Raw genomic sequence first — 24,392 nt, 5'->3', positions numbered from 1 at the left:
GAATAATGATCTAAAATTAACCTGATTTCACTGCTGTGTTGCTAAATTAAGAAAATGCTAATTAAAACAGCAACTCGCATAATGCAATCATTAAAAAAAGTTTAAATAGGAAACACTTAAGTAGGAAAAATACCACCTGCCATTTGTCTGCAGAGATCATGTGTGATGCAGGGATTGGTAAGGCACATCACGTCCTGCTGTAGTAATCACTGATTTGTTGATTAGTGGATATTGTACAGTTGTATCTTAACATCAACAGATTAAATAACACTTCACATTCAGAACAGATTCACTGTTGAGATTAAGTGTTAAATATGCATTTTTATGTAATTTTTAACATGAAATACATAAGTTATCATAAAATATGTTAACACCAACCTTGTTCTTTAATGGTGTCTTCATAAGGCATTTGGAAACACTCTTCTGGTTCCACCTTATTTTTCTTTTTTCTATTTTAAAGCCCTGCGAGTGAAAAATGGACCACCCATGATTATTGTCATGGAGATCGATTCAACAATTTTGGCTCTGTATAGGAGAGAAACTGAAGTCATGACAGAAAATAAAAGTGACATGTGAAAAATTGCTTATAGAGAGGAAGGTCCTGTTAAAGAAGGAAGTTTCTTTCATTGGTTTTTAGGCAGCTTAAGATTTATGGTTGTGTTGTGACACTTCTTATTGATTATATAAAAATGCACAGTATGCTATGGCAACTACAAATTTCAATGTATCTATTTTTTTTCGTTTTTCAATTAGTCTTTTGGTGCTTTAATACACACCCTAAAACTTCCATGACATGGTTTTTGGTTTTGTTTTGTTTTTTGTTTTTTTTTGTTTGTTTTTGTTTTCTGGTTTGGTTGTACTCGCTACAATGGCACATTCTGTGTATACGCAAAAGGTATCAAAAACCCTTACTAACACTTACAGTGCTTTTAAACAAGCAGGCCCCAAAAGCAAGTCCCTGCTTGTTTGTTTGGCCTTATGTCAAGTGATTTTTTTTTTTTTTTTTTTTTTTTTTTTTCCCCCCCCCATGAGAAGCAGTTAATACTCTCATTAATACAAACACCCAAAGCTTTTAATACGAGTTGACATGCTGGATATAATTTGGCGCTTTTGTGAAGACTATTGCCATCTGTGTGCTGAATGCTCGCGCTCCAGCTCGGCTCATGGGAACAGTCGGATGCTTTTCTGCTAGAGCAGCAGGAATTTTAGTATATTGCTTTCAGAGGGTTAAACAGAAAACTTTCTAAACTCTGTTTTCAGGTGACTGCGTGCACCTGAATTGCACAAGCTCAGCATATTAACTTGTGGCTTGTGTGCATGTAATCATATTTTGTTTGGGCAACGCAGCAACAAAAAAGCATAATTTTAGTATTTTGGGGCTGTGTGTATTTGTAATTATAGTTTAAATAGATTCACTCTACAGGCACAGAGGATTTGGAACTTTAATCACAGGCTATGTAGTACATAAACTGATCTTATAGAGGGGAAAAAAAACTTTAAAAGATGCTAAAAAGGTACTGAATGCTAAATGCCCCAATATAAGAATTGAAGTATGTAATGATAGTAGGATGCTTAAGCCTGCCTGTGATTTTGTTTAATCTCATCCACAAATCCCAAACTTAAAAGCACAGTGCTGGATAGTGTAGTATCACTTTAAAACCTCATACTCGAACATTTATTTGGCTTTACTTTTGGATACTTCTGTTTGTTTCTTTTGGGGTCTGCTGCTCAGACTCAATGGAATCATCAGAAAACGGGGCTGGATTTTTAGGGATGTTATTACTAGAGTTGGCTGTGTTTGTTCTCTGGTTTAGATTGTGCTTTGCAGCTTTGGAAAAGTTGAATTTGATAAAGCCTCCTCTGTCTTCAGATGTTCAGTCATATGGTGTTGTGATAGCAGGCCGGGTTCTATTTGTGTGGTCTGAGTGTGCCTTCTTCTCAGTTCTATTTTGAGAAGACAGCAAGAAGCGCTTTTGGTGTTGTATTCGAGCTGTCCTCGAGTGGTTTGAGTTTGGTGCTTTTTTTTTTCCTTCTTCTTCTTCTTCTTTTTATTATTTTGATGGCATCCATGTGTATAGCGCCCATTTATTTTCCTGAAACTGAAGAGCACTCGCCAACCTCAATACGGAGGCAGATGAGCTCGTGTCATATACCACACCCTCTGTTGAAGGGCTGTGAGAGACAGAAAATGTACTTTGTGTGTGAGTGGGTGATGCACTGAAAGCCTATCGAGAGGATGTAACATATTGCTGTTTAACAACGTAGCTGCCACACTTTTTCAGCCTGCAAAACTGGGGTAAATGAGACGGCAGCAGGCATACATGTGGAAAATATTGTCAACACTGACTGTATGTGAAAGGCATTGAATGCTGCTCTGGCATGGTTATGTTGCTGGAGACGAATCGTTCTGTGAAGAGGACCATTAGGCCTCGTTAAATTGCAGAGCCTTGTCCAGAGTGGCTGTAGCAGTGAATCTGGCTTCCTCATGTTTCAGTCTGTTCAGTGCACTCCAAATGCTTCCGACACTGATCGCCAGCAGGGAGTAAAGCAGTCCTCCTTCCTGTGAGAAGCAACTATTGCAAACAGTGTGGAGTGGAGGGGGGAGGTGGAAGTGTTCTCCCATTGGCTGAATTTTGGCTAGCTTTGACCTGAATGCTGAACACGGAAAGCTCTGCCAGACATGTTTTTTTTTTCTTCTTCACCCTTTAAACATCCTCTCTTTTTTCATAATCCACTTTTACTTTCACCCTCTCTTTGTGCACATTTGAAAGGGCCTCTAACACCCCCTTAGAAGGGAGTTGTGAAGTGCTGGTGAAGCCCAGCTCAGCAGTCTGCTGCTTATCTTTTCTCTCATAACTCTCTTAGCTGAATAACGGGGGGTTATGAGAGAAGCACTCAAATGTGTGGCTCCCCCCCCCCTTTCAAATTCATACTCGCCTAAATTGGTTTATTTTCTTTTCCTGTATATTTGTGTGCGTTCATGCAGAGAGAGACCTTTTTGTTTAGTCACCTGTCTTGTTTGTTAATAATACCAAGGAAGTCATTTGATCCTATTAAATGGCAATTCTTTCTAATTTTGATTTCTGTATTAACTGCCTTGATGGATTTCATTGCAACAGCAAGAGCGATGTGGGTATCACAGTGAGCTGTGATACAGCTGCCACTGTGTCATACGTGATAGCTGACGGAGGATGACAGATTTTATTTGAAGCAGCATTGCCATCACTCTGCCTGATGCAAGGATGGCAAAGAGACAGAAATTGGCCTAATGGTTGATAGGTGGTGCAGTGCTCATGATAGGATGGTGGGGGAAAATGGTCACATATTATTCAGTTACTCTGGTGCAATGTGTAACCACTTTGTTTTGCGGCTGTTCAGCAGTTGTGCTTTGTATGTTTTGTATTTTCCAACAACTTAAAAAAAAAAACCCCAGGACCTAAGCAGTGTCTGCACAGACATCTGGATGGTAGCTTGCACGGCAGGAAGGCTGTAGCTGTTAGTACGGCTAACTTTAGTCCCAATCTCCACACTATTGCATCATGTCTGTGCAACGTTATACCTACAATTTAAAATGTGGTTTGATTAATGAAGAATGTGATTAACAGTTTCAAATGGGTCTTTAATGTTTTAATCAGGCCAGTGTGTCATTGTTACGGAGTTTATACTGATATTTAAGACTGTCTTAGTTTGGATTCGTTTTATTATTTTGGTTAGCCTTACTATTCGCTTATGTTTTTGCTCAAATACTCTCTGTAGTAAGCTGATATCAACAGATACATAAGGCTGACTCATTTTGCACTCCCCCATAACATGACGGTACTGTGGCTTTTTTTTCTTTCTACCTGTTTGTCACTGCAGTCTCATCTAATAATCATCAGTTGTTCCTTAATGAGTACTCGCTGGGGTGACACCAGTGGGGTGGAAAAAAGTAAGCACATAAAGTTCAGTTAAGTGCAGCAAGACCTGCTGTTACGCTCTAGAGTCTATACAATGGATTATATGTGACACTGACATTTTGTGATGACAGCAAATCGGTTGAGGGAAGGAGCTGGTTGCATGTTCGCAGCTGTTAATTTGTTTGTCAAAAGTATAACCACGAATGAGCTCAGATCTAGGAATCAGTGTAATTGCTTTTTACTTGATTTGTTCAAATTTAGTTGCGCTACAAGCGTGAAAACGACTTTCAGCTCAAAGGTCTGAGTGAGTGTAACAACCACTCTTGTGTAGAAGTGTGGCCAGATTTATTGCTGTTGAACACTTCTTATGTGCTTTACAATATCTTAAAAGCGACAACTGTACAGCATATAACCAATCAGACTTCCTCGGGTTTAGTGTAATCATGCAACCGAAGTAGCTCGGCCTAGAAGCTGTAGCCTGGGGCAGATAAAGGCCACAGCACGTTCACATACCTCCTGTCTCCTAGAAGAGTTGACGTCACTGTCCCTCATCTTGTCATAAATCTGCCTTTTCACTTCAATTTCCTGCCCTCTCCAAAGAAGCACAGCTGCTGCTTTTCCTGAAAATCAAACTGTCCCTTCTGTCTCTTTTTTTCCTACTGAATTCTTTGTAGTGCACTAAAAGTTGTCACCTCCTGGAAAGTTGAGTAATTTAACTTAGGGTGAACTTAAGCTATGACAGCGTTGCACAACCTTCCTCCTTTCCTTTCTTCTGTTGTCCGTGCTCAAGCCCGTGAAGAAATCCAGTTTGACAGCCTTAGTGACAACAAGCAGAGACACATTCATGAGTGCAGATTTCATCTGCTCAAACTGTTGCATTTCAGTTTTTATTGTTCTGTTGCAGAGACAGAAAGCGGCTATTAGATGCTGTCGTGCAGTGACACACAACCCTGCTTTCGGCTGTAACTGTAAGAATGTATTCTGTATCGGCTGCACTGTCTCTGCGGTTGTGGCCTAATTGAAGCAGAATTGAATCTCTCCGGTTGAAAAAAACAGCCGGAGCTTTAGAGTGCTTCCATTTGCATTTCATAAAATGTAGCCTACCCAGAAGATATCAATCGTTCCACCAGTAATGGAATCTTTTTATACGGTCTAATTTGTGCAGCTCCTCTTCTCATGAGTCATAAATCTCTTTTGTGGTTGTTCTTTATCTGTGCTATGCCCTCTCATTAAAGACTAAAATGTAAATGATTATAGGCGTAAGGGAATATACAATCCCCCAGCATTATAAATCTGTGCTGCTGATTGTTTCCCTTGTGTCAAATCCATGTACATGCATACATATGCTCCCCATGCTTGTGCTTGTCTGTTTTGAACCCTGACCTTTGTTACTGCTGTAATTCGGTGCCTCACAATAGCTCCCTGATAGCCTTACATTAGATTAGACTGTAGATATCAAACAGGCAGTTTATTTTGATTAAGTTGCTTGGCAATAGATGACAAAAAAGCTTTATAACACCCCTTTCAACTGTCAATTATTTAACTTATCCGTATCTTCAAAAGGCTCCTTATAATCTCCACTAATTTCTCGTCAGTCATGTCTTGAAGTAATCGAGCTTCCACTTGTAGACTCCTTACTTGGCAGAGAGCTAAATATAAACTGGATTGTTAAGATGGTTCTCATACCATGAGGTGGCTTTTATCACAGAGTGGATTTTCACAAACTGGAGTAAAAAATTCCATCAAACATTCCTTATATCTCTGTGCAGATTTCCCCCAAATTTGGTTGCATCATAAGTGATTCCTTGTCAATGCCTCACGTCGAATGACCTTACCTAAAGCTTGGTGAAGTAGAGCATGTAATTGCTCACTGTCTGTCAGAAAAATCTAATAGGCAAAGTAATGTGGATGTGTGTGCGTGCTGAGGAGGGTGAATTCAAAATGAGCACACAAATTGATTTTGTGTGTTTGTTGTTTTCTACCAAAGAAGTCCTTTGAGAATTATTATTTATTTATTTTGAGAGGTTGATGTTTTTAGCACCGTTGTCCTGAAAAAGAAAAAGTTTGCCAGTAAGAATTTCATTAGCAGTTTGAAGAGTTGTTCTAGTCTCCATCCAATGAATTATCTATTTAAATTTTGATTAAATATGACTCACAAACATGAGATTGTCATATTTAGCTTGCTTACGTAATCTAGCCTTCTGATAGACTGGAACCCCCGTACAGGGTGTATGCAGAATAATGCCCAGTGTGAGCTGGGATAAGCGGTTTAATAACTTTGTGCAGGGATGAGTATGGATTATTTTTGTAATGACTTCTTATGTGTCACAGCAGTGCAGAGCCTCACATAAACTCACCTCTAAATTATCCTTTGCATTAGGGGGAAAAATACATATTTTGACATTTTGTAAAAGATGTTTTTGCAGTCTTTTGTTAGTAATTGTCATTGTTAATAATGTTGGACAGCAAATCTGGTTAATAAGTAACAAAATAACAACTTTATGGTTGTGATTCATAGATTAAATATAACTTGCCTAATGGCTGGAGTCAGGTGATGAGTCAGAAGCAGTATTTCCTTATAATAATTAACTTATGTGCTTACTAATAGCACATAAGTGAATGTGTATACTGATGTACACCATTTGTATGGCAGTTCGCAAAGAGTTTTAGTCCTTGGCTCACTCCAGGTTTCTCTTCCCCCCCCCCCCCCCCCCCCCCACAGGAGGACTCCATGAAAGATGACAGAGGAGGTGATTGTTGTAGCCAAGTGGGACTACACGGCCCAGCAGGACCAGGAACTTGACATCCGTAAAAATGAGCGTCTCTTCCTCCTGGACGACTCGAAGACCTGGTGGCGTGTCCGCAACGCCTCCAATCAAACGGGATATGTGCCATCAAACTACGTCGAGCGCAAGAACAGCCTGAAGAAGGGCTCACTTGTGAAGAACATCAAAGACACTCTGGGTAAGAGGAATTCAGTCACACGCTGCTTAGAAGTCAAAGGTTGCCTTGTGTGTACAAGTTGCTACTGCCAGGAGATTATTCTCAGTAAAAGCAGAAAATCTCTGCATCCTCTTTTCAATACTCTGTGCGCCGTGGTGGAGGAGATAAGATGCGGTGTTAAACAGATGTCTGTGTGTGTGCACTTGTGTTTGCTTGAATTCTCTCTCTCAAAAAAAGTAAAATGATTTCTTCACCATGTCTACCCCCTTGCTGGGAGCTGTTACTGTGCCCTGCAGGGATCTTGTTGAGTTGCCCATTGCTCTCAGCTGTCAGCACTCTTGTCTCTCAGTCCCCATTCGTGACTTGAATATATTAGAAATTACATGTTGCCATAGCTGTCAGCCTGTGACAGGGATTGCAGAGAATATAGTATGGCTAAATGAATTAAATACATTTAACATTCACCATTTAAGCACCCTGATCAAAAATAGAGGTTTTCTTTGTAATAGCCAATTATAAAAACAATATGGATGAAAGACAGCAAAGTTTGTCTGTTAGCATCAAGTTTGACAGACTTTTAAAAGAAAAATAAGTGTAATTCTTTTATGTGCTTGCCTGTCTTGCAATCAAGACATCAACAGAGATATAGTAGAGTTTACATGTGACCTCATGCATAATACAGCAGCTTAAAGTGGCATAGACTGAATATGTGGCACACAGGGCTTTCACACGTGCCGGAGAGCATTGACTTTAACTTTTTGTACAGTAGCGCATGTTGGTATTTTGAGACATTCCTAAATTAACGGTGAGCTCCTTAGTGCGGCTGCACAGTGGAATCTATTTCTGAGCTTTCAGCTACGGCTCCAAAATATGATCTGTGATGGCTGTCAGGCATCCTGGTATTTGTTTAATTTATTATAACTCGTAGCAAGACAAATAGTCTCACAATGGGGTCCTGTTAGAACACGCGCTAGTCGAATACTTGATATCTAAGTTATTTTTACATATTTCTTTTGGACTTTAGGAGTAGGGTGACAAAATGATTGGAGAGAAGTTGCCCCCCGGAGTACAAATGCCACAGAGGTGACCACCGAGAAAAATAGCCTTCACAAATGAGATGGCCGATCGCTTACAGATTTGTGGTGTGTCCTGGTAAACAGCCGACATCAAGAAATAAGCCTGCTCTTGTTTTTTTTGTAGCAGGAAAAGAGCCGGAGGCAGAGCAACACTGAAATTCATCTGTTTTGACACTTTTAGTATGACATACCTTTTTTTGTGAAGAAGAGACTGATATGGTGAGAAGGGGAAAAAATAGAAATGCCTGCTGTTAAATTTTAACGGGGGGATGATCAAGATGCGCAACTGGAATAAAAATAGTAACTGTGTGGCCCTGAAAGGCACCCATATTTTGATTTGAGGGGAGGACAGTGAAGTGGAGAATAGAGAAAGAGCTAAAAGGAGTCTAGCCTAATGCTCTGATTACTCTCAGCTCTGTGGCTACCAGCCCTCGGGGAAACTCTGTAGCCTCATGTGGGCTAGCGTGGCACAGCCTGCCACTGTCACCCTCATAAGAGTTCACTGTGTACAGAGACAATAGCATCCCCTCACTCACTCCCCCACCTCAGTATTGTTCCCATCAGCTCTTTTCTCCGTCACTGTAGGTCTCTGCTTTTCTATGATCAGTGGTTTAATTAGTGGAGAAATCAACCGCCTAATGGTTGTGCGAGAATGATGGATTACCTCTCTGTCCCCTGACTAAGTTACATATCGACTACATCATTATGGCCTAGTTCCATTTCAGTCTAAGTAGCGTGCTTCCAGCTAGTAGCTCTTTAGTGTTAAAAGCCAGAGAAAATTCAATAGGCGAGTACGCTGTCATGATGAAGTGATGAGCAATAGGTGAGGTCAGCCGCTAATGGAACTTACACACTGAAATGGAGAATCTGATTGGCTGGGAGCTTGATTATTTCATCCTCTCAGCAGCCTGGCCTTTTTCTTCTATTTTTCATCTCTTCAGTCAGTCCATTGTGTTTATGCAGCATGTTGGTAGTCTATAATTATTGTTATCTTCAGCTTTTCCTTTTCATTTTCTGTGCTTTAATGTGGCTGTATCATCAACATCACTCGAGGCAAAATTGAACTCTAAATGGCTGCGTGCTGCCTTGTGCCCCACTTTGCTCTCCCAGGAAATAAAAACAGTAATGACTGAAAGAATTCAGCTAAAGTCCTACTTAATCCTGAAACTGGGCCAGTACTCAATGTGCAACATATTGAAAAATTTGATTTCCGTCCACCTGTTTTTTTTGTTTTTTTGTTTTTTTTTGTTGTTGTTATTATTGTTGTCTGTTTGTTTGTTTGTTTGTACTGCTGCGATCAGTGAGTGATGGTGCGTGGGTGAATATGGAGCTGTGCAAAACACTTCTTCCTAGGGCTGCTCGATTATGGCAAAAATGATAATCACGATTATTTTCACTGAAATTGAGATCACGATTATTTGACGATATTTATTTAACCCTTTAAGACCTACTATAGAACCGAGTCCACCAGAGCTTATATTATTTTTTTTACATGCTGTAGTGCCATTTGTGGGAGCATTTCAAGTTGCTATACATCAATACAACTGTTATAGCCCATATTTTAATAATATGTATGCATTAAGTCCATAGTAATTACATAAATTGCAAAAAAGTGCAATAAACTACAAAAAAAATTGAAAATCGCTTTTGTTTTGTTTACATATATTTCTACTTGGAGAAATTTAAGAGGCTTATCCCTCAAAACTTTAAATACAATAAAGTTGCAAAAAATAGTTTCCCACCACAGGAAATTTATTTTGAGTGTCTTCATAGTTTTATTTTGGAGATACAGCAATTTTTATATACTGCAGGAAAAACAAAAAACAATCCTATGATGCAAATTTGCAAAGAAAACAGCATGTGCATCATTTCACTGTGGGAAGTGTTACGAACAGCTGATGGATCGGCAAAGCGTGTTTCTGGAATATTATGTTTTTGTTCCTGCAAGCGCTTTTTATGCAATTTTTGCAAAGCTATATGTGGAAGGAAACCGTGACCGAGGACAAGCTGATGGCATAAGATGTAAGTACAACTCCTCCGGTTTCATATGCAAAACAAATTATTGCGCTAGCTTACACGGTTCAGGTTCTACAGGGATTTAAAAATAGTTACGCAAAACGGAGCGTGCTGCTCTGACCGGCTTTAAAGGGTTAACAATGACTTTAAAAAATAATATAAAATAGTGTGCAACACCACTGAAGTTTTTTTTTTTTTTTAAACTCTCTTTTCAACCAACGGCAGTCACTCTCCTCTCCAAATAACTTCTGCTTAGCTTTCCGGGCTTCCCTCGGGTCCTCTTAATCAGCGGTCTCCAACCTTTTTTGCGCCACGGACGGTTTATGCCCGACAATATTTTCACGGACCGGCCTTTAAGGTGTCGCGGATAAATTAGGGAGGGGCTAATAATCGGCTCAGTCATTTTTAATGATCGTTGAAAGCCCAGATCGTAATCGTGATTAAAATTCGATTAATTGAGCAGCCCTACTTCTTCCTGTCTCAGGTTAAAAAGCGGCATACCCATGGCCCATTTCACTTCACTTTTTAATAAACATGGTCATTGTCAGTGCTACGTTAAATAGACCTGTGTCCTGCTTAAACTATACAAGCTTCAAAAGAATGTGCAGCCATTTCAAGCACACTTTATTAGTCCTCTAGGTCTTGGGTTCTAGCAACTTCTGTTCACCCATCTTTTTTAACACAACAGAGTAGGGCTGTTCGATATAATGATATATATCGAATGACGATATAAAAATGTCTATCGTTTCCTATTACGCTACCGTTTGTTTTGTGGTGTTGTGAAATAAACTAAGCAATGTTTTTTCATCGTTTTGATTGTCACTGTAGTGGCTATATTAATTTCTTAAAGTTCTCTCTTTCTCTTATATTTAATATAACCACACTACGGATGGACAAGAGCCTGTTTTTACGTGTTGTCGTTAGCAACAATGATGGTAAAACCATCACGTGGCTCCGCTGTCCGCTTGTTTGTTTTCCCACGTAAACCTTTCACAATAAAGCTCAAGATCCTTTTGAGACTTTTCAAAATAAACCGAATCACGTGAAAGAGTATGCAGAGAGTTTACGGATGAGAAGCAAAAAAGAGCCGTCAGGTGCTAAACAATAAACCTTAGACTCAAACGTTGAAAGAAAATGGTGGCCGTTACAACTTATGTCTAAAAATGTATAGTTTCATTCATGGACTCCAGGTAAAGGACACCCAGCTGGAAACACTTCACGCAAGTCGAGTTGCCCGAGATTCACAGAATTCACAGAAAATGTTACATTTTTGTGATTTATATCGTTGTCAGGACAATAAATGTCTTATATCGGGATATGAGATTTTTGTCATATTGCACATCCCTACAACAGAGTCAGATTACCAGCAACTATACTGAATATGTTTTGGCTCATGGCTCACTAGTGGTATACTGGTGTCCATAGCTGCTTCCCATGGTACTCATATCAACAGAGCAACGCTGCTATAAAAAAACACACACACACACACACGCATTGCTCACATGTGATTCACTTCAACTACTCCTATATCATACCACTCGATGAGTCAGTGCCAATACTTTCCTCCAGGACCAGGTATTGCTTTTTGATTGTTGCACAGACTTGCTGCTGGGCAATGTTGGATTTTGTGGACTTATTTATTACAGTAACTTTCCCCTCAACTGTCCTCAACTCTAAGTTATAGAGTGAAGCAATATGCTGCAACATGCAGACACTGAGGCTTTCATCAACTCACTTCCCTCTGAGTTGAAGTCCTCTGGGCTTGAAAATCGAGTCTTCTTTCAGAAGATGAAGAGGTAGGTGAACTTTGGGAGTGAATGTGTGGGAGGAGAGAATAAAGCCTGCTGCTGCTCAAACCAGTAGGCCAGTGCCTTGAAGTGGAAATGACTAGGGGGGAAAAATGTGCACCTGAGAGGTATGTGTACCTATCTAGGATAGGTACCATTGCTTTCTATCATTCAGTTATAGGTCACTTGTACATTAATGTTCCTAATGACTTAATAGAGACCCCTGACCGTGATCGGTTTTTCACGCATGTGCTCAAGAGTTCTTGGTGTGTGGCAACAAGCATTGCCAGAATCAACTTTTTAGTTCACTGAGCTGTTATTACAAAACACACAGAGAAAAATCTATACAGTGTCGATAGACATTGTTCACAACTGGGCTTTCTCACACATGGTGCTCAGCAGGGTATAGTCGGACAGGTTCTTGGTACTGGAAGTACTCTGGTTTAGTTGGAGAAGCTGCCTGGTTAGAACATACAGGAGGGAGGACACATGATGCCCACTCGTTTGCTCTGAATTAGACAATTGTTGCTGGTGTTCTTAAATGGGCACAGTTAGTGATTACTCAGGGATTATACTAGAGATCTGTCAGGTTAAAGACCATTTGATGCCTATAGAAATACGGTGGTGCAGTGCATGTTTGAATGAGACTCTAGTCGATTGCCACCACAGCTTTTAACATAAAAGCAACATTTCCGCTAGGAAAGAAATTAACCCTGGCATCTTTGACTGGGCGCTACACTAGTGAGGTACAGACTGAACAGCTGAGCCGTTTTTGGCTTCGGTCCATATATGTACTTGAACGAGGGAGAAACACTGTAGAATTCATTTCCCACTTTATAGCGCGTATCAGTGTTAACTTGCCAAAGGATGATTTAGCCTCTTTGACAAGTAACCCCCCCCCCCCCCCCCCCCCACACACACACACACACACACACACACACACACACACACACACACACACACACACACACACCCACCCACCCCCATGCAGTCAGGTGTCTTTACTTCGGTGGTGTGTGTATGTCTGTGTGTTTAATTATCCGTAGAGGTTCACCTGAAATGGGCCCAAGAGTCTAGTAGTTGGATTGCAGTCACTGGATACAGAATATTCCCCCATACACTCATACACACACACAGCTATCAGATATATGCTATCCATAAACATGATCTGTTTGTTATTCCTATCTCATCCCTCTTCTTTGCATTTTTGTCAGCTGTGGCCTCTGATGTGCCTGGTCTCCTGCATGTTTTGTGTATGTGTGTGTGTGGAACAGCTGCCAAGGGACCCCTTGTCTCTCTTCACTCCACTTCTTCTCTCCTCCCTCTCTCTGCCAACAAGTTTCATGGTACTCTGTGTGAACCCTGCAATTTTCAAAACAATGTAAATGTTCTATTCAGCAGTGACATTTCAGCTTGCTCTGTGGCACAAATGGGTGATTAGCTGTCAAGATGCTCACTTCACTCATTAGTGGCACACATGAGCATATGACACAAGCCTCAACTGTCAAGTAAATGGTATAAATGTTGTCAGCCGTGTGGCATATCATTATTATTTTAACATGAATTTGAGAAAAGAGGAGATCTCCTTGGTTATGTTCAGCTCAGAGACTTTAACTTGAGGTCTCACTGAAATGCACGCGCGTTTTTAAATACTTCTCTTTGAAAGTACATGAATGAAAAAGTCAGAGACAGGTAAGACAGGAGTTGACTTTGATCCTAGATATGCCTGTCATTATCAAGCCCATGGTGACTGCTCCAGTTTTCATTCCCTGTCAGCACCAACTATTTTCAGCCTTTTGATTTAAATAGATGTGTGCACGGCCTGTAGATGATGTCGTCAGAATACCAAGCAGATAATGAGCTTTCATTTCAATCCTTATGAGTAGCGGGGGTGCTCGGTGTGAGTGGAGGAGTAGCTCTTTCTTAATTCTAATATCGCGAGTATCACTCTGCCCTTTACCTCTGAGGTTTCTCATAGCATATCCTGTATCTAAAGTATTTTTTGCACTTGTAATGCTTCAAACAGCCCATGAGTACAACTTGCAGCCTCAATTAGTTTTCTTGTGACTGTAACTGCCTCCTTTCCCCTAGCAGCCGAGGCCATTCTGACTATTGCTTACTTCCAGTTATCTACTTCAGGTTATTGCAACTTTCATTACTGCTCATATACAAGAACTGATTAGTGTTTAGTTATTTCTTACAAGATTAAGGGAACATATTATGCAAAATTCAGTTTTTGATTGCTTATGAACATCCCTCCAGTGAGTCTGAAGACCCACAAAATGTGAGATGATCAAGAAGCTTCATCCTTCCAGCAGTTTTGGTTCATTTTTGATGCCATTTCCCCACAACAACAGAAATATCTCTATATGTTTAGTGTTGGTACAATATGGGGCCCATATGTATGAACGTCAGAACTACTAAACTGTAATTCAGTGAAAGACTTGACGACTGATTTAATACAGATTTTTGCAAATTTTGTGATTCGGTGCAATTTATTATCAGCCTTTTTGTCAGTTAGTTGCATCTGTTGGCTCATCTGCTACTATCTAATTTCATATACACTTTATTTTACGACAGGAGAAATCCCAGAAAAGCCGTTCTCATTTACCCATGTTTGTATTATCATATAGCTGAAGGAGTTTTAAATAACAGAAGTATGGCCCATGTTAAGCAGCAGTCAAAACAGCTGTTTCCAAGGTGCTGCTCTGCTCTGTAAAAATACATTTTTGTAGCCACTCTTTGAAAAAATCACCATACCCACATGTTAACGACAACGGCTGCCGTCATTCCAGCAGTGTTTACATTACTGTGCAAAAATCCTGAGCTCCCCTCATTTCTTTATGTGGCTTCCAAGCAACCAGATTTTATTCTACTTTAAATGTAGTCTTGAGGAATGCTTCTCCAGGCTTTCTGAAGGTCTTTCAATGTTTTTTGGACAGTGGCTGCTTTTTAGTTCGTTTTCAGTCCAATCCTAGTACCTGACCATTTTCACAGGAATGTTTTTTTTGTTGCTGTTTTGCAGTTTGCTGCTGTTTTGGTTAAGCAACTTAACATTCACCTATGAGTCACTGAAGCAGAAAAAGGCACCTGCCTCAAGGGATGAACCATTGTTGTGTCATAATAGTATAGCAAAGAACTAATTTTTACCTTAGGCGGTCTGTTAATAGCACCCTGTCACAAAAACACATAATGTATTCCCATTTCTTTAGTTGAATATATGAAAAATGCCAAAGACGGCAGTTTTACAAAGTGCCTTGAGGCAACTGTTCTGTGATTTGACACTGTACGAATAAAATTGAATTGAAAGAGCTTTAGCACAAAACTAGGCATATCTCCAGAGTGTACTTATTTATTTTTTTAACTGGACAAGTGCAGGACAAAAGAAATGACAGCTGGGAACTATAAAAGACTGAGATAAATTGAAACTGCTACTGCAAAATTTCACAAGAACTGGAAAGAATCTGAAATTTTTGGTGTAAATGATCATCCGTGTATACAGAGGAGTTCAGGAGAGATGTACAACAGAGTTTTTACAGGCATGACTCTGTCATGGTTTGAGGCTGCATTTCAGCCAGTGGTTTTCGGGATCTTGTCAAAATAGAAAAGTACCATCAGATTTTGATCCCCGTGCAATATCATCTATAATGTTTCTGATTGGCAACAACTTCATTTTTCAGCATGACAGTGATCCCAAACATGCTGTTGGTGGAGTAAAAATGTACCAAGCCTCCTCAGAGCCTGGACCTGAGTATGGAATCATCTCTACAGAGAATGGAATAAACGGACTTTCAAGCTTTCACAGCACTATTCATATAAAAAGATCACAATGACTGAAAGCTTGAATGTAGCAATTTTTTTTCTTTTTTTCTCCCCTCCATGCACTGCTATGCATCTTTATCTATTGTTTGATCAGCTGAATGTACTGCTCCTCTCTGCCACTCGCCATAGAGAGTACTGGCAGACCCAGTTTGTTAGTCCCCTGCATCCTCCTGCATCCTCCTGCTCTGCGATGAGTGCAGCTTCATGTAGAAGCACACGTGCAGCTGCTGAAGGCTCTCTTAATAAGGGTAGTGTAGAAATATATCAGAGAGCTGTGGGGCATAGACTTTCTCCAACAACCTGGAACATTAGATGTTGGTAGTAAAGTAATGTCCATGACTATTTGAAAAAGTTCCTACTTTTCAGCTGTTTATAACATTTCCCACTTATCATTGGGTGCCCTTTGTGCTCTTTATTAGAATTTGTAACGGCAAAATTTTAAAACTAAACTATTCAATGCTTCACAAAAGCCTTTTCATCCTAAAAATGATCACATCTTTATCTCTAAATGCAAGTTTGGATGCAGAATGGATTCTGCACCTTTGCAGATTAACTAGGTTATTAAGCTGGGCAGACATGGTTAAACACACTAAACCAACTAGGTGTATGTGAGAGGACCGTTTGTACAAATGAAGTGAAAGTATGACGCAAGTGAGAGAAGTCTGCCATGTTGACTCTTTACTGGAAAGTGGCATAGTCAACAATTTGGAACAAGTCTGACCAGGAAAGTACATGCAGAGTAGAACGAGCGATCTATCCAGTTATTTGAACTGACATGTATAAGACAAGCTATGGGGACATATGAGATTTGTTAACTAGCACCAGACAGACACAATTGGTGTTGACCTGGTAAGAAAAGTGGGGTATTGCGGAGACCAAATTATGATATGACTAATCTGGTAGAAATGTGGGGAAAAAATTGTGTGTTTGCTACCATCTGTGTAACGTTACTCTTCTGTTTATGTGCACAGGTTTAGGAAAAACTAAGAGGAAGACGAGTGCCCGAGATGCTTCCCCAACACCAAGCTCAGACACAGAGTACCCCTCCAATGGCAGTGGGGGTGGAGGAGTTGGGGTAGGAGCAGCAGAGAGAATCTATGACCTCAATATCCCTGCTACAGTTAAGTTTGCCTACACAGCAGAGAGGGATGATGAGCTGACCCTGGTGAAAGGCTCCAGAGTGATCGTGATGGAGAAGTGCAGTGACGGCTGGTGGCGGGGCAATCAGGCGGGGCGGGTAGGCTGGTTTCCCTCCAATTACGTCCAAGAGGAGCTCGGAGGGTCAGATGATAGAGGGGAGGGCGATTCCTCGCGGGGATACCTCGAAGCTTCTCAAGGAACTTTGTTGGCAAACGGGCGCACAGGTGGCCGTGGGGGAGTTCTTCACCTGGTTCAGACTCTCTACCCCTTCAGCTCTGTGACAGAGGAGGAGCTAAACTTTGAGAAGGGAGAAGTCATGGAAGTGGTGGAGAAGCCCGAGAACGACCCAGAGTGGTGGAGGTGTAAAAACTCACGTGGCATGGTGGGCCTGGTACCTAAAAACTATGTGGCGATGCTGGACGAGCGGCCTGGCCCGCCCTCCTCTACGTCGAGCTCCCCACAGAACCGCCTCCTGGCACCGGCACGCTCAGGGAGGTTCGCTGGCAGGGACTGGTACTACGGCAACATCACCAGACACCAGGCTGAGTGCATACTCAACGAGAAAGGCGAAGAGGGTGACTTCCTCATACGAGACAGCGAGTCATCGGTGAGTCACTTGGGTGAAGTCATGATAGAGTAGTATTTTGGATACTGGGAGAAACTGAGGATGAATCCTGGTAGAAAAAAAAGAGCAGTTTGGAAATATAGTCCGCATGTTTCTCCATGTCAGGACCTGCGTTTAAGTATTTTAAAAGCTTAAAGACATGATGTATATGAAATCTTGACCTTTTTAGTAATCAGTCCTATTTAACACAAACATTAGATGCAACCTGATAAGCAATCACATGATTTTTCACATTCACATGCTTAGAGCAGAAGCAGCTGGTCGGAGAAATATTTAACCAGAAACTGCTACAGTAATTACACTCTCAGTGAAAATTACTTCTAGCAAGGATTGTTGTGTTCTTTTTTTTCTTCATCCATCTTTTTAACTACTTAGAAGCTTAATTTGTAGAACTGTGTTAAATCTGTACAGAATATACCCTTTGCTGTTGCTTACACTAATAACAACAAAAGGCTTCTGGTCAAATCCTCAAGTTTTTTCAGTGATGCGTTGCTGCTGAAGCTCGTAATAATTACACTCCAGTATGTGCCATTTCATTAGTTACACCACGTTAGACCCCCTTTTGTCTTCAGAACTATCTTAAATCTTCTTGGCACAGATTCAACAAGGTGTTGAAATATTCTTCAGAGATTTTGGTCCACGTTGAAGTGATGGCATCACACAGCTGCTGCAGATTTGCTAGCTGCATATGATGCGAAACTCTTCGTCCACATACAAAAGTTGATCTATTGGATTGAGATCTGATGACTGTGGACGGCATTTGATTACAGAGAGCCCACTGTCATGTTGTGATGATTTGAGACATGGTGCATTATCATGTAACCACATCTGAAGATGGTACACTGGGCTGTTCAAGGGATGGACATGGTCAGCAACAATGCTCAGCTGTTGATAAATGATCCTTAGTTGGTACTAAGGAGTACAAAGTGTGCCAAGAAAATATCCCACACAGTTACACCACCAGCCTGAATCATTGATACAAGGCAGAATGGATTCTGAGTTAAACTCTACCATCTGATTGTTGAAGCAGAAATAGGGACTTATAAGACCAGGCAACAATTCCAGTGTTTCCAGTGTTCTGTTGTCCAATTCTGGTGAGCCCATGTGAGTGGCAGCCTCAGTTTCCTGTTCTTAGTTGACAGAAGTGGAACCAGATGTGGTCTTCAGCTGCTGTAGTACATCTCTTTCAAGGTTCAACGTGCTGTGGATACAGAGATGCTCTTCTGCGCACCTAAGTTGTAACAAGTAGTTATTTAAGTTAATGTTCTCTTCCTGTCAGCTCCAAGCAGTCTGGCACTTCTCCTCTAACCTCTGAAATCAACAAGACGTTTTCACACAGAGAACTGCCACTTAGCAGATATTTTCTCCTTTTCAGTCCATTCTCTGTAAACATCAGAGGTGGCTATGTAGTAAATCCCAGTAGAACATCAGTTTCTGAAATACTCAGACCAGCCTGTCTGGTGCCAATGACAGTGCCAGTTCAGTCACATGTTTACTAGAGGTGGGAATCACCATACATCCCACGATACGATATTATCACAATACTTAACGCACGATACGATATTATTGCAATTTTTTAAAATATTTTGTGATATTCAGATTCTGTACATAAAGGTAAACTTTATCAATATTCATTTTATCTAATATCAAAGTCTCACACTCAGTCTTTCTCTTTTCAGTCAGTATTATTGTTGACAAACTGAACAGTTTGTATTACAGTCTAGTCCAACTTAACTGAATGCAACCATCTGGTACAATTATAGCTATTCTGAACTATGCAATTTATGAAAACTATGCAGCCCCTTCAGCAACTGAAGAATTTGAAAGTAAAATAAAACAAAATATAATTTTACATTAAATAAAAAAGTTTTAAACTTAATTAAAATAAAACATGTCTTAAATTAAAATAAGTAAACTGTCATGTTTATTGCTGCCAAAAAAAAGTTAAACACATTTGGACAGTGAAGGAATGTCAGGATTCTTGCTCAGAAAAAGGATCAACATGCTCTGAAGTCAGAGCACAAAAACCTTTTTTGTAACAAAATATCGATTTCTGCTGTCCCTGTATCGATACGTTATTAGCAAACAAAATATCACGATACTACACAGTATCGATTTTTTCCCCCACCCCTAATGTTTAGTCACCTTCCTTTCCCATTCTGGTTTTCAATTTGAACTTCAGGAAGTCATCTTGACCACGTCTACATGCCTGAATGCATTAAATTGCTGCCATATGATTGGCTGATTAGATATTTTTATTGACGAGCACCTGAACATGAATTTGCCAGTGAGTGTATGCTGGCATAGCCTGACAGTGCTCTCTCCGTAACCACCATTTTTTGTGGTCCAGTGACATTGTATAACCTAATAAAGTACCTACACCACATAATATTGTTAACAAGCTTGTCTTGAAATATCTTCAGTTATGCAAGCACGGCTGAAAAGCTGCTGATTAAGGAAGGCATAAATCTGGTTTGGAGCAAAAGCCTTTGTGGCTTCATTACTGGCTGAAAATGGTTACAAACCAACCGCTTTGAAATGCATCTTTGTGTTATGAGGAATAAAGGAGATTCCATGCAGGACAGAGTTTATTAGATTAAAAAAAGTTTTTCTTTTTAATGAAAAGGACAATTCACGGTGACCGTTAAATTGAATTGTATATTATTTGTTGCTGTAGATCACCTCTGTCATTGCACTGCAGCCATCTGATGTCAGCTGTTATGAAGTGAATTTCTTCTTTTTTTTATTTTAAGTGCATCTAAAAAAGATTAGGTTGTGTCTTGGCGCAGGGTTTCAGATTTCTTCAGTACGTTTTTGATGTCATAAATACAGCTTGCATGCGGTCACACTTTAAATTCGGATTTTAGGTAACCTCAGAAAAAACGTCCCACTTACAGCAGTGGAAATTGAAGCGTTAAGAGTAAAACTCTGCACGGACTGAACATCTAAGAAGAGCAATGACATGCATTAAAACACCTTTCTACGTGGGGTTGGATGGTATATGGGATTATTCATTTTATTTATTTATTTTCCTCACGGAACACCAGAATTTCACATGTTGCAGTTGGATGAATGTAGTTCAAGCTCTTTAAGTTTAGACGTATGCTGCCACCTGCTGGTTGTAACACAGTCTGCTTTTGAATTTATTTCCACATTTTCCCCCAGTCATTCTCTCACATTTCTAACCGTAACAACTGTCTGCCTTTTTGTTTTTCAGCCCAGTGACTTCTCCGTGTCTCTGAAGGCGGTGGGTAAGAATAAGCACTTTAAAGTGCAGCTGTCAGACGGAGTGTACTGTATTGGCCAGCGCAGGTTTAACTCCATGGATGAACTTGTGGAGCATTACAAGAAAGCTCCCATCTTCACCAGCGAACATGGGGAGAAGCTGTACCTGGTCAAAGCACTGCTGTGATTTACACACCCTCACACCTACACTGGATGCTCATACACACACACATGCACTCTCATACACCAAACACTAATGCCACTCCCCGACTGTCTTAACTCAAGCCTTAGCTCTGGACCCTCTTGCTGTGGCGTCTGTACCACGTCTAGATCCTCTCTCGCACCTCCGCGTCTTATCTGTCCTAGCAGTGAGCAGGCGAAACTTTCTCTAGCTCTCCAACCGAGCCGTTAACCTGAAGACAGCCAGCACTGTGTCAGCAAATATCTGCATCCTTCATTTACAACACCATGCCAAAAGAATTAAATACGAGAAAAAAGGAAAAAACAAAACAGCCTCTCAATCTAAGATGTGCAAACTGCAGTGACCAAATCTGCTGCTAACAGAACGCCTGAAGCCTGGTTGGGTGTTGAGCTCTCCTTCTGATGTCATACATAATGTCCATTTACTAGCACGCACATTGTAAGTTACACCATTGCTCTTAATCCACACAGGAGAACAGACATTTAAGAGTTCAGAGAGAACTCAGACCTCTGTGGGACCTAACTCTGGTGTTGTCCTGTCGAATCGCTGGCCATTGTTTTTTCTTCACTTTTTTTTTTCTTTTTAAGAAATGCTTGTTACAGAGTTGATGCTTTTTTTTTGTCTCTTTTTAAAAAATAGTTAAATTAATTTCCTCTCTGGAGGTTTAAACTGTTGCTTCTTCATTCAGTGACTTCACAAAGTGACCAGAATCACTCTCTTGCCTTTTGCCCTTTGTCTCAGAGTTTTCACCATTCCTCATTTTCTCCTCATTTAAATTTCTCCTTTTTTTTTGTTTAACTTAAATCCCTCCTTGTTTCCATCTTCACAGACCCCATCGTTAGTTTGTAGTACTTAAAATCTGGATACAGCACTTCCTAAAAGCAGTCTAGGTGGGAGCACTAATGCAATAGTGGAGACTTCTGATTTCCTGTAGAGTTTAAATGTTTTATTTGTGTAACCAAATGTGCCACCTTGTACCCATTACTACTGGCTCCAGGGCTGCACTGCACTCGCCATAGTACGTCAGTCGTTCATAACTCTGTGCTCATGCTTTATAGTGTCACGCTGGACATGTTACTGTTCTCCAGTATTTCACGATACTGACTGAAGAATAATAAAAAGCTTTTTTCTGCTAACCTGAGTAATTCCACTTGATCTGCTCCAGCGCCTGCCCATGGAAATAAAATACCTTCTCACATCTGACCGATGAGAACTTTGGAAGGGATATTATACCAAAAAAGTCTTTAAAAAGGAAAAATGGTAAAGTTATTACCTGAGACCCTGTTTCAGAGTATTTAGGAAATGATATACTGCCTTTACAAATCACAAAATCTTTCTTTTATTAACAAATGAATCACAAAATGACTTGGAGAGTAGTCCAGTTTTACTGAACATATGACAGGTCTGAAGCCTGGTCTCTTTGAATCTAGCAAAAAAGAAAAATTGAACGAAGTTGTCTTTATAAAAGTAAAATGAATAGTAATAATCCACCCTGAAATCCGGATTGTCTGCCTTTAGCATGGCCAGCTAAACAGTTTGTGACACTTCAGGTAGAAGTGAAATCAAAGATAATTGTTTCTGGGTAAATATAGAGATGCCATTGTACCCTTGATGTGTGTTGTGCATGTCTAACAGGTGTAGGAACCGTAACAGAGTGGAGCAGGGCTTAGGTTTCTGTCTCTTTATATACACATATATAAAAAAAATTCATCTTTCACTGTCAAGAAACCAAATACATTCTCATCTTAGCTGAAAGTTATAACCTTAGTCCCGCCACGCATTTTCCTCTTATTTTTGTTTGCTATGTGCATTTGTTTACCAATGGAAGTGTTGCTCATGGGGTCCTCAGCTTTTATATGATATATCTGAATGTTATTGAGCATTGTTATTTAATTCTTGTCTCCACTGTATGTATATATTCAAAATAAGAAGAGGTGCATATATGAATCATTAAGATCCAACTATGGTACTGTATCACCGACAACGTGATGAGAATTGAGATACTTTTGTTCAATAAAATTTTTTGAAGAATACTAAATTATGTGTGATTACTTTGAAAGGTTAATGCCAGCATGGTGTAGCCGTTCTGCTCTGAGAGAGAGAGAGGCTTTCTCATTTTCTAATGCGATCAAATTAACGGTGATATGAGACTCCTGTTAAATTCCTTCTCTGCTGATTTCATTGCTGTCTGATTAATTATCAGACAGCAATGAAATCAAGGCCCTGAGGTTTCAGAGCATTTGCAAATAATTTCCCCACCGTGCTTCATAGCTTGGCTGAGTTCAACTTTTGTCTCAGTATTGTCCTGGAATTGTTTTGGTGTTTAAATTATATGAAAGCAGCTTTAAGCAAGATGTGGAGAAGATGAAGATTTTAAAGATGTTTTTTCTATCATCCTTGGGTCTTAAAACCACTTCAGGATTGTACTTTATGCTCCTCTGTGTTCTTTTTAACACGTCTGCTTTTAATAAACCTGACTGCACCGGTCTGAAAAATGAAAATCACTTCAGGATTATTCTAATTCTTTAAAAAAAAAAAAAAAGAGCGTTTCCTTTTTTATTTCACACATTTCTTTAAGGGAATCTAACGGGGTTTACCACTGTATACAAGCCCATTCAGCCATTTAAAGTCCCCCCCCAGGCCTCTTGAATCCTGTCTGGCAAATAGCTAACCCCTACAAACGTCAGCTGGTGTAACCAGAATCGTTCTGATGATTGAGGTCACCCTCGCAGGGTGTTTGTGTCTGAGTCAGTCACAATTAAACCGCCATCTGCCTCAGCTTTGACAGGACCAAGCTGCCAGTTGGGATTTCATATCTTTATGTGAGAGTGATGACTACAGCATGTCAACGTACCTTAAACTGCACTGGGGTTTAAATGGATTGGCTCTCTAGTCTCACATTTTTAATGGAGATCGAGTACACCGTCTTTTGGGCCAGCTGTTATTTACAAAGCAGTGTCCAAGTGGAAAGATGAGACAGAGCTGTAAAAGTTATTTTATTATTATTATTATTAATAATAATGACTGAAAACGTCGGAAAAAATGTGGGCCGCAGTATGCAGAATTCCCCACATGGTGGCAGTATTGGGCTTATTCGATTGTCACCTGAACTGTTCACCTGAGCAGCAGGATTATGTGTTTGGTTGTTCTGGCAACTCACACTGCCTGGAGTCTTTAATCTGAATGAATTAAACTAAAGCTGAATGTCAGCAATTTCATTGATTTTCATTCAGCCTCTTTCAAAATTCGTCTTCAATAATAATGCAGGGTTAACTGGCCAAAGAATAAACTGGTGAACAGGGGAGCACACGTGAATGGTTATCTAAAATTAGTGTACTTGATTTAAAAGGAAAGTGAGCTCAAAGCAACCAAAGGCTCAGCAGAGAGAGGCATCATTACTGACTGACTGCTGTAGTTTAGAGTAATTCAAATCGAATTGTCACAGTCACTTATTTTGGTATTGTTCTTATTTTGTAGTGTTCGTAGCAGCTGAGTCGACTCCCCGTCTCTAGTGGAAAAACAGAAACATTAAATTAATGAAGACGTTTGTGTTTCTTAGCTCCACAGCATGTTTATACCCCACTGACACAAAGACAATCAGAGTTGTTGTTTGAAAGCAGAGTTGTGGCCATCAGTGTGCGGCACCGACAACTGAGAGAA

General features: G+C 40.2%; 1 protein-coding gene across 1 annotated transcript in view; it reads left to right on the top strand.

Moving 5' to 3' along the window:
* Positions 1–22,184, top strand: part of LOC146650934 (cytoplasmic protein NCK2-like) — a 43,642-nt gene extending 21,458 nt beyond the window's left edge. The window contains exons 2-4 of the mRNA XM_085384442.1: positions 6,619–6,860; positions 16,512–17,287; positions 20,523–22,184. Of these exons, the coding sequence (XP_085240568.1) occupies positions 6,635–6,860; positions 16,512–17,287; positions 20,523–20,717 (1,197 nt within the window). The 5' untranslated portion in view covers positions 6,619–6,634 and the 3' untranslated portion in view covers positions 20,718–22,184. The remainder of the gene's footprint in view (positions 1–6,618; positions 6,861–16,511; positions 17,288–20,522) is intronic.
* Positions 22,185–24,392: the final 2,208 nt, after the last annotated feature.

This window comes from Rhamphochromis longiceps, linkage group LG16 (genome assembly GCF_057381845.1).
Source record: "Rhamphochromis longiceps isolate RC_006_pf linkage group LG16, R_longiceps_female_GT1.1, whole genome shotgun sequence".
NCBI classification, from domain to species: Eukaryota; Metazoa; Chordata; class Actinopteri; order Cichliformes; family Cichlidae; genus Rhamphochromis; species Rhamphochromis longiceps.
Note: the sequence above shows the minus strand (reverse complement) of the source record. Positions and strands in the feature narration are given on the sequence as shown.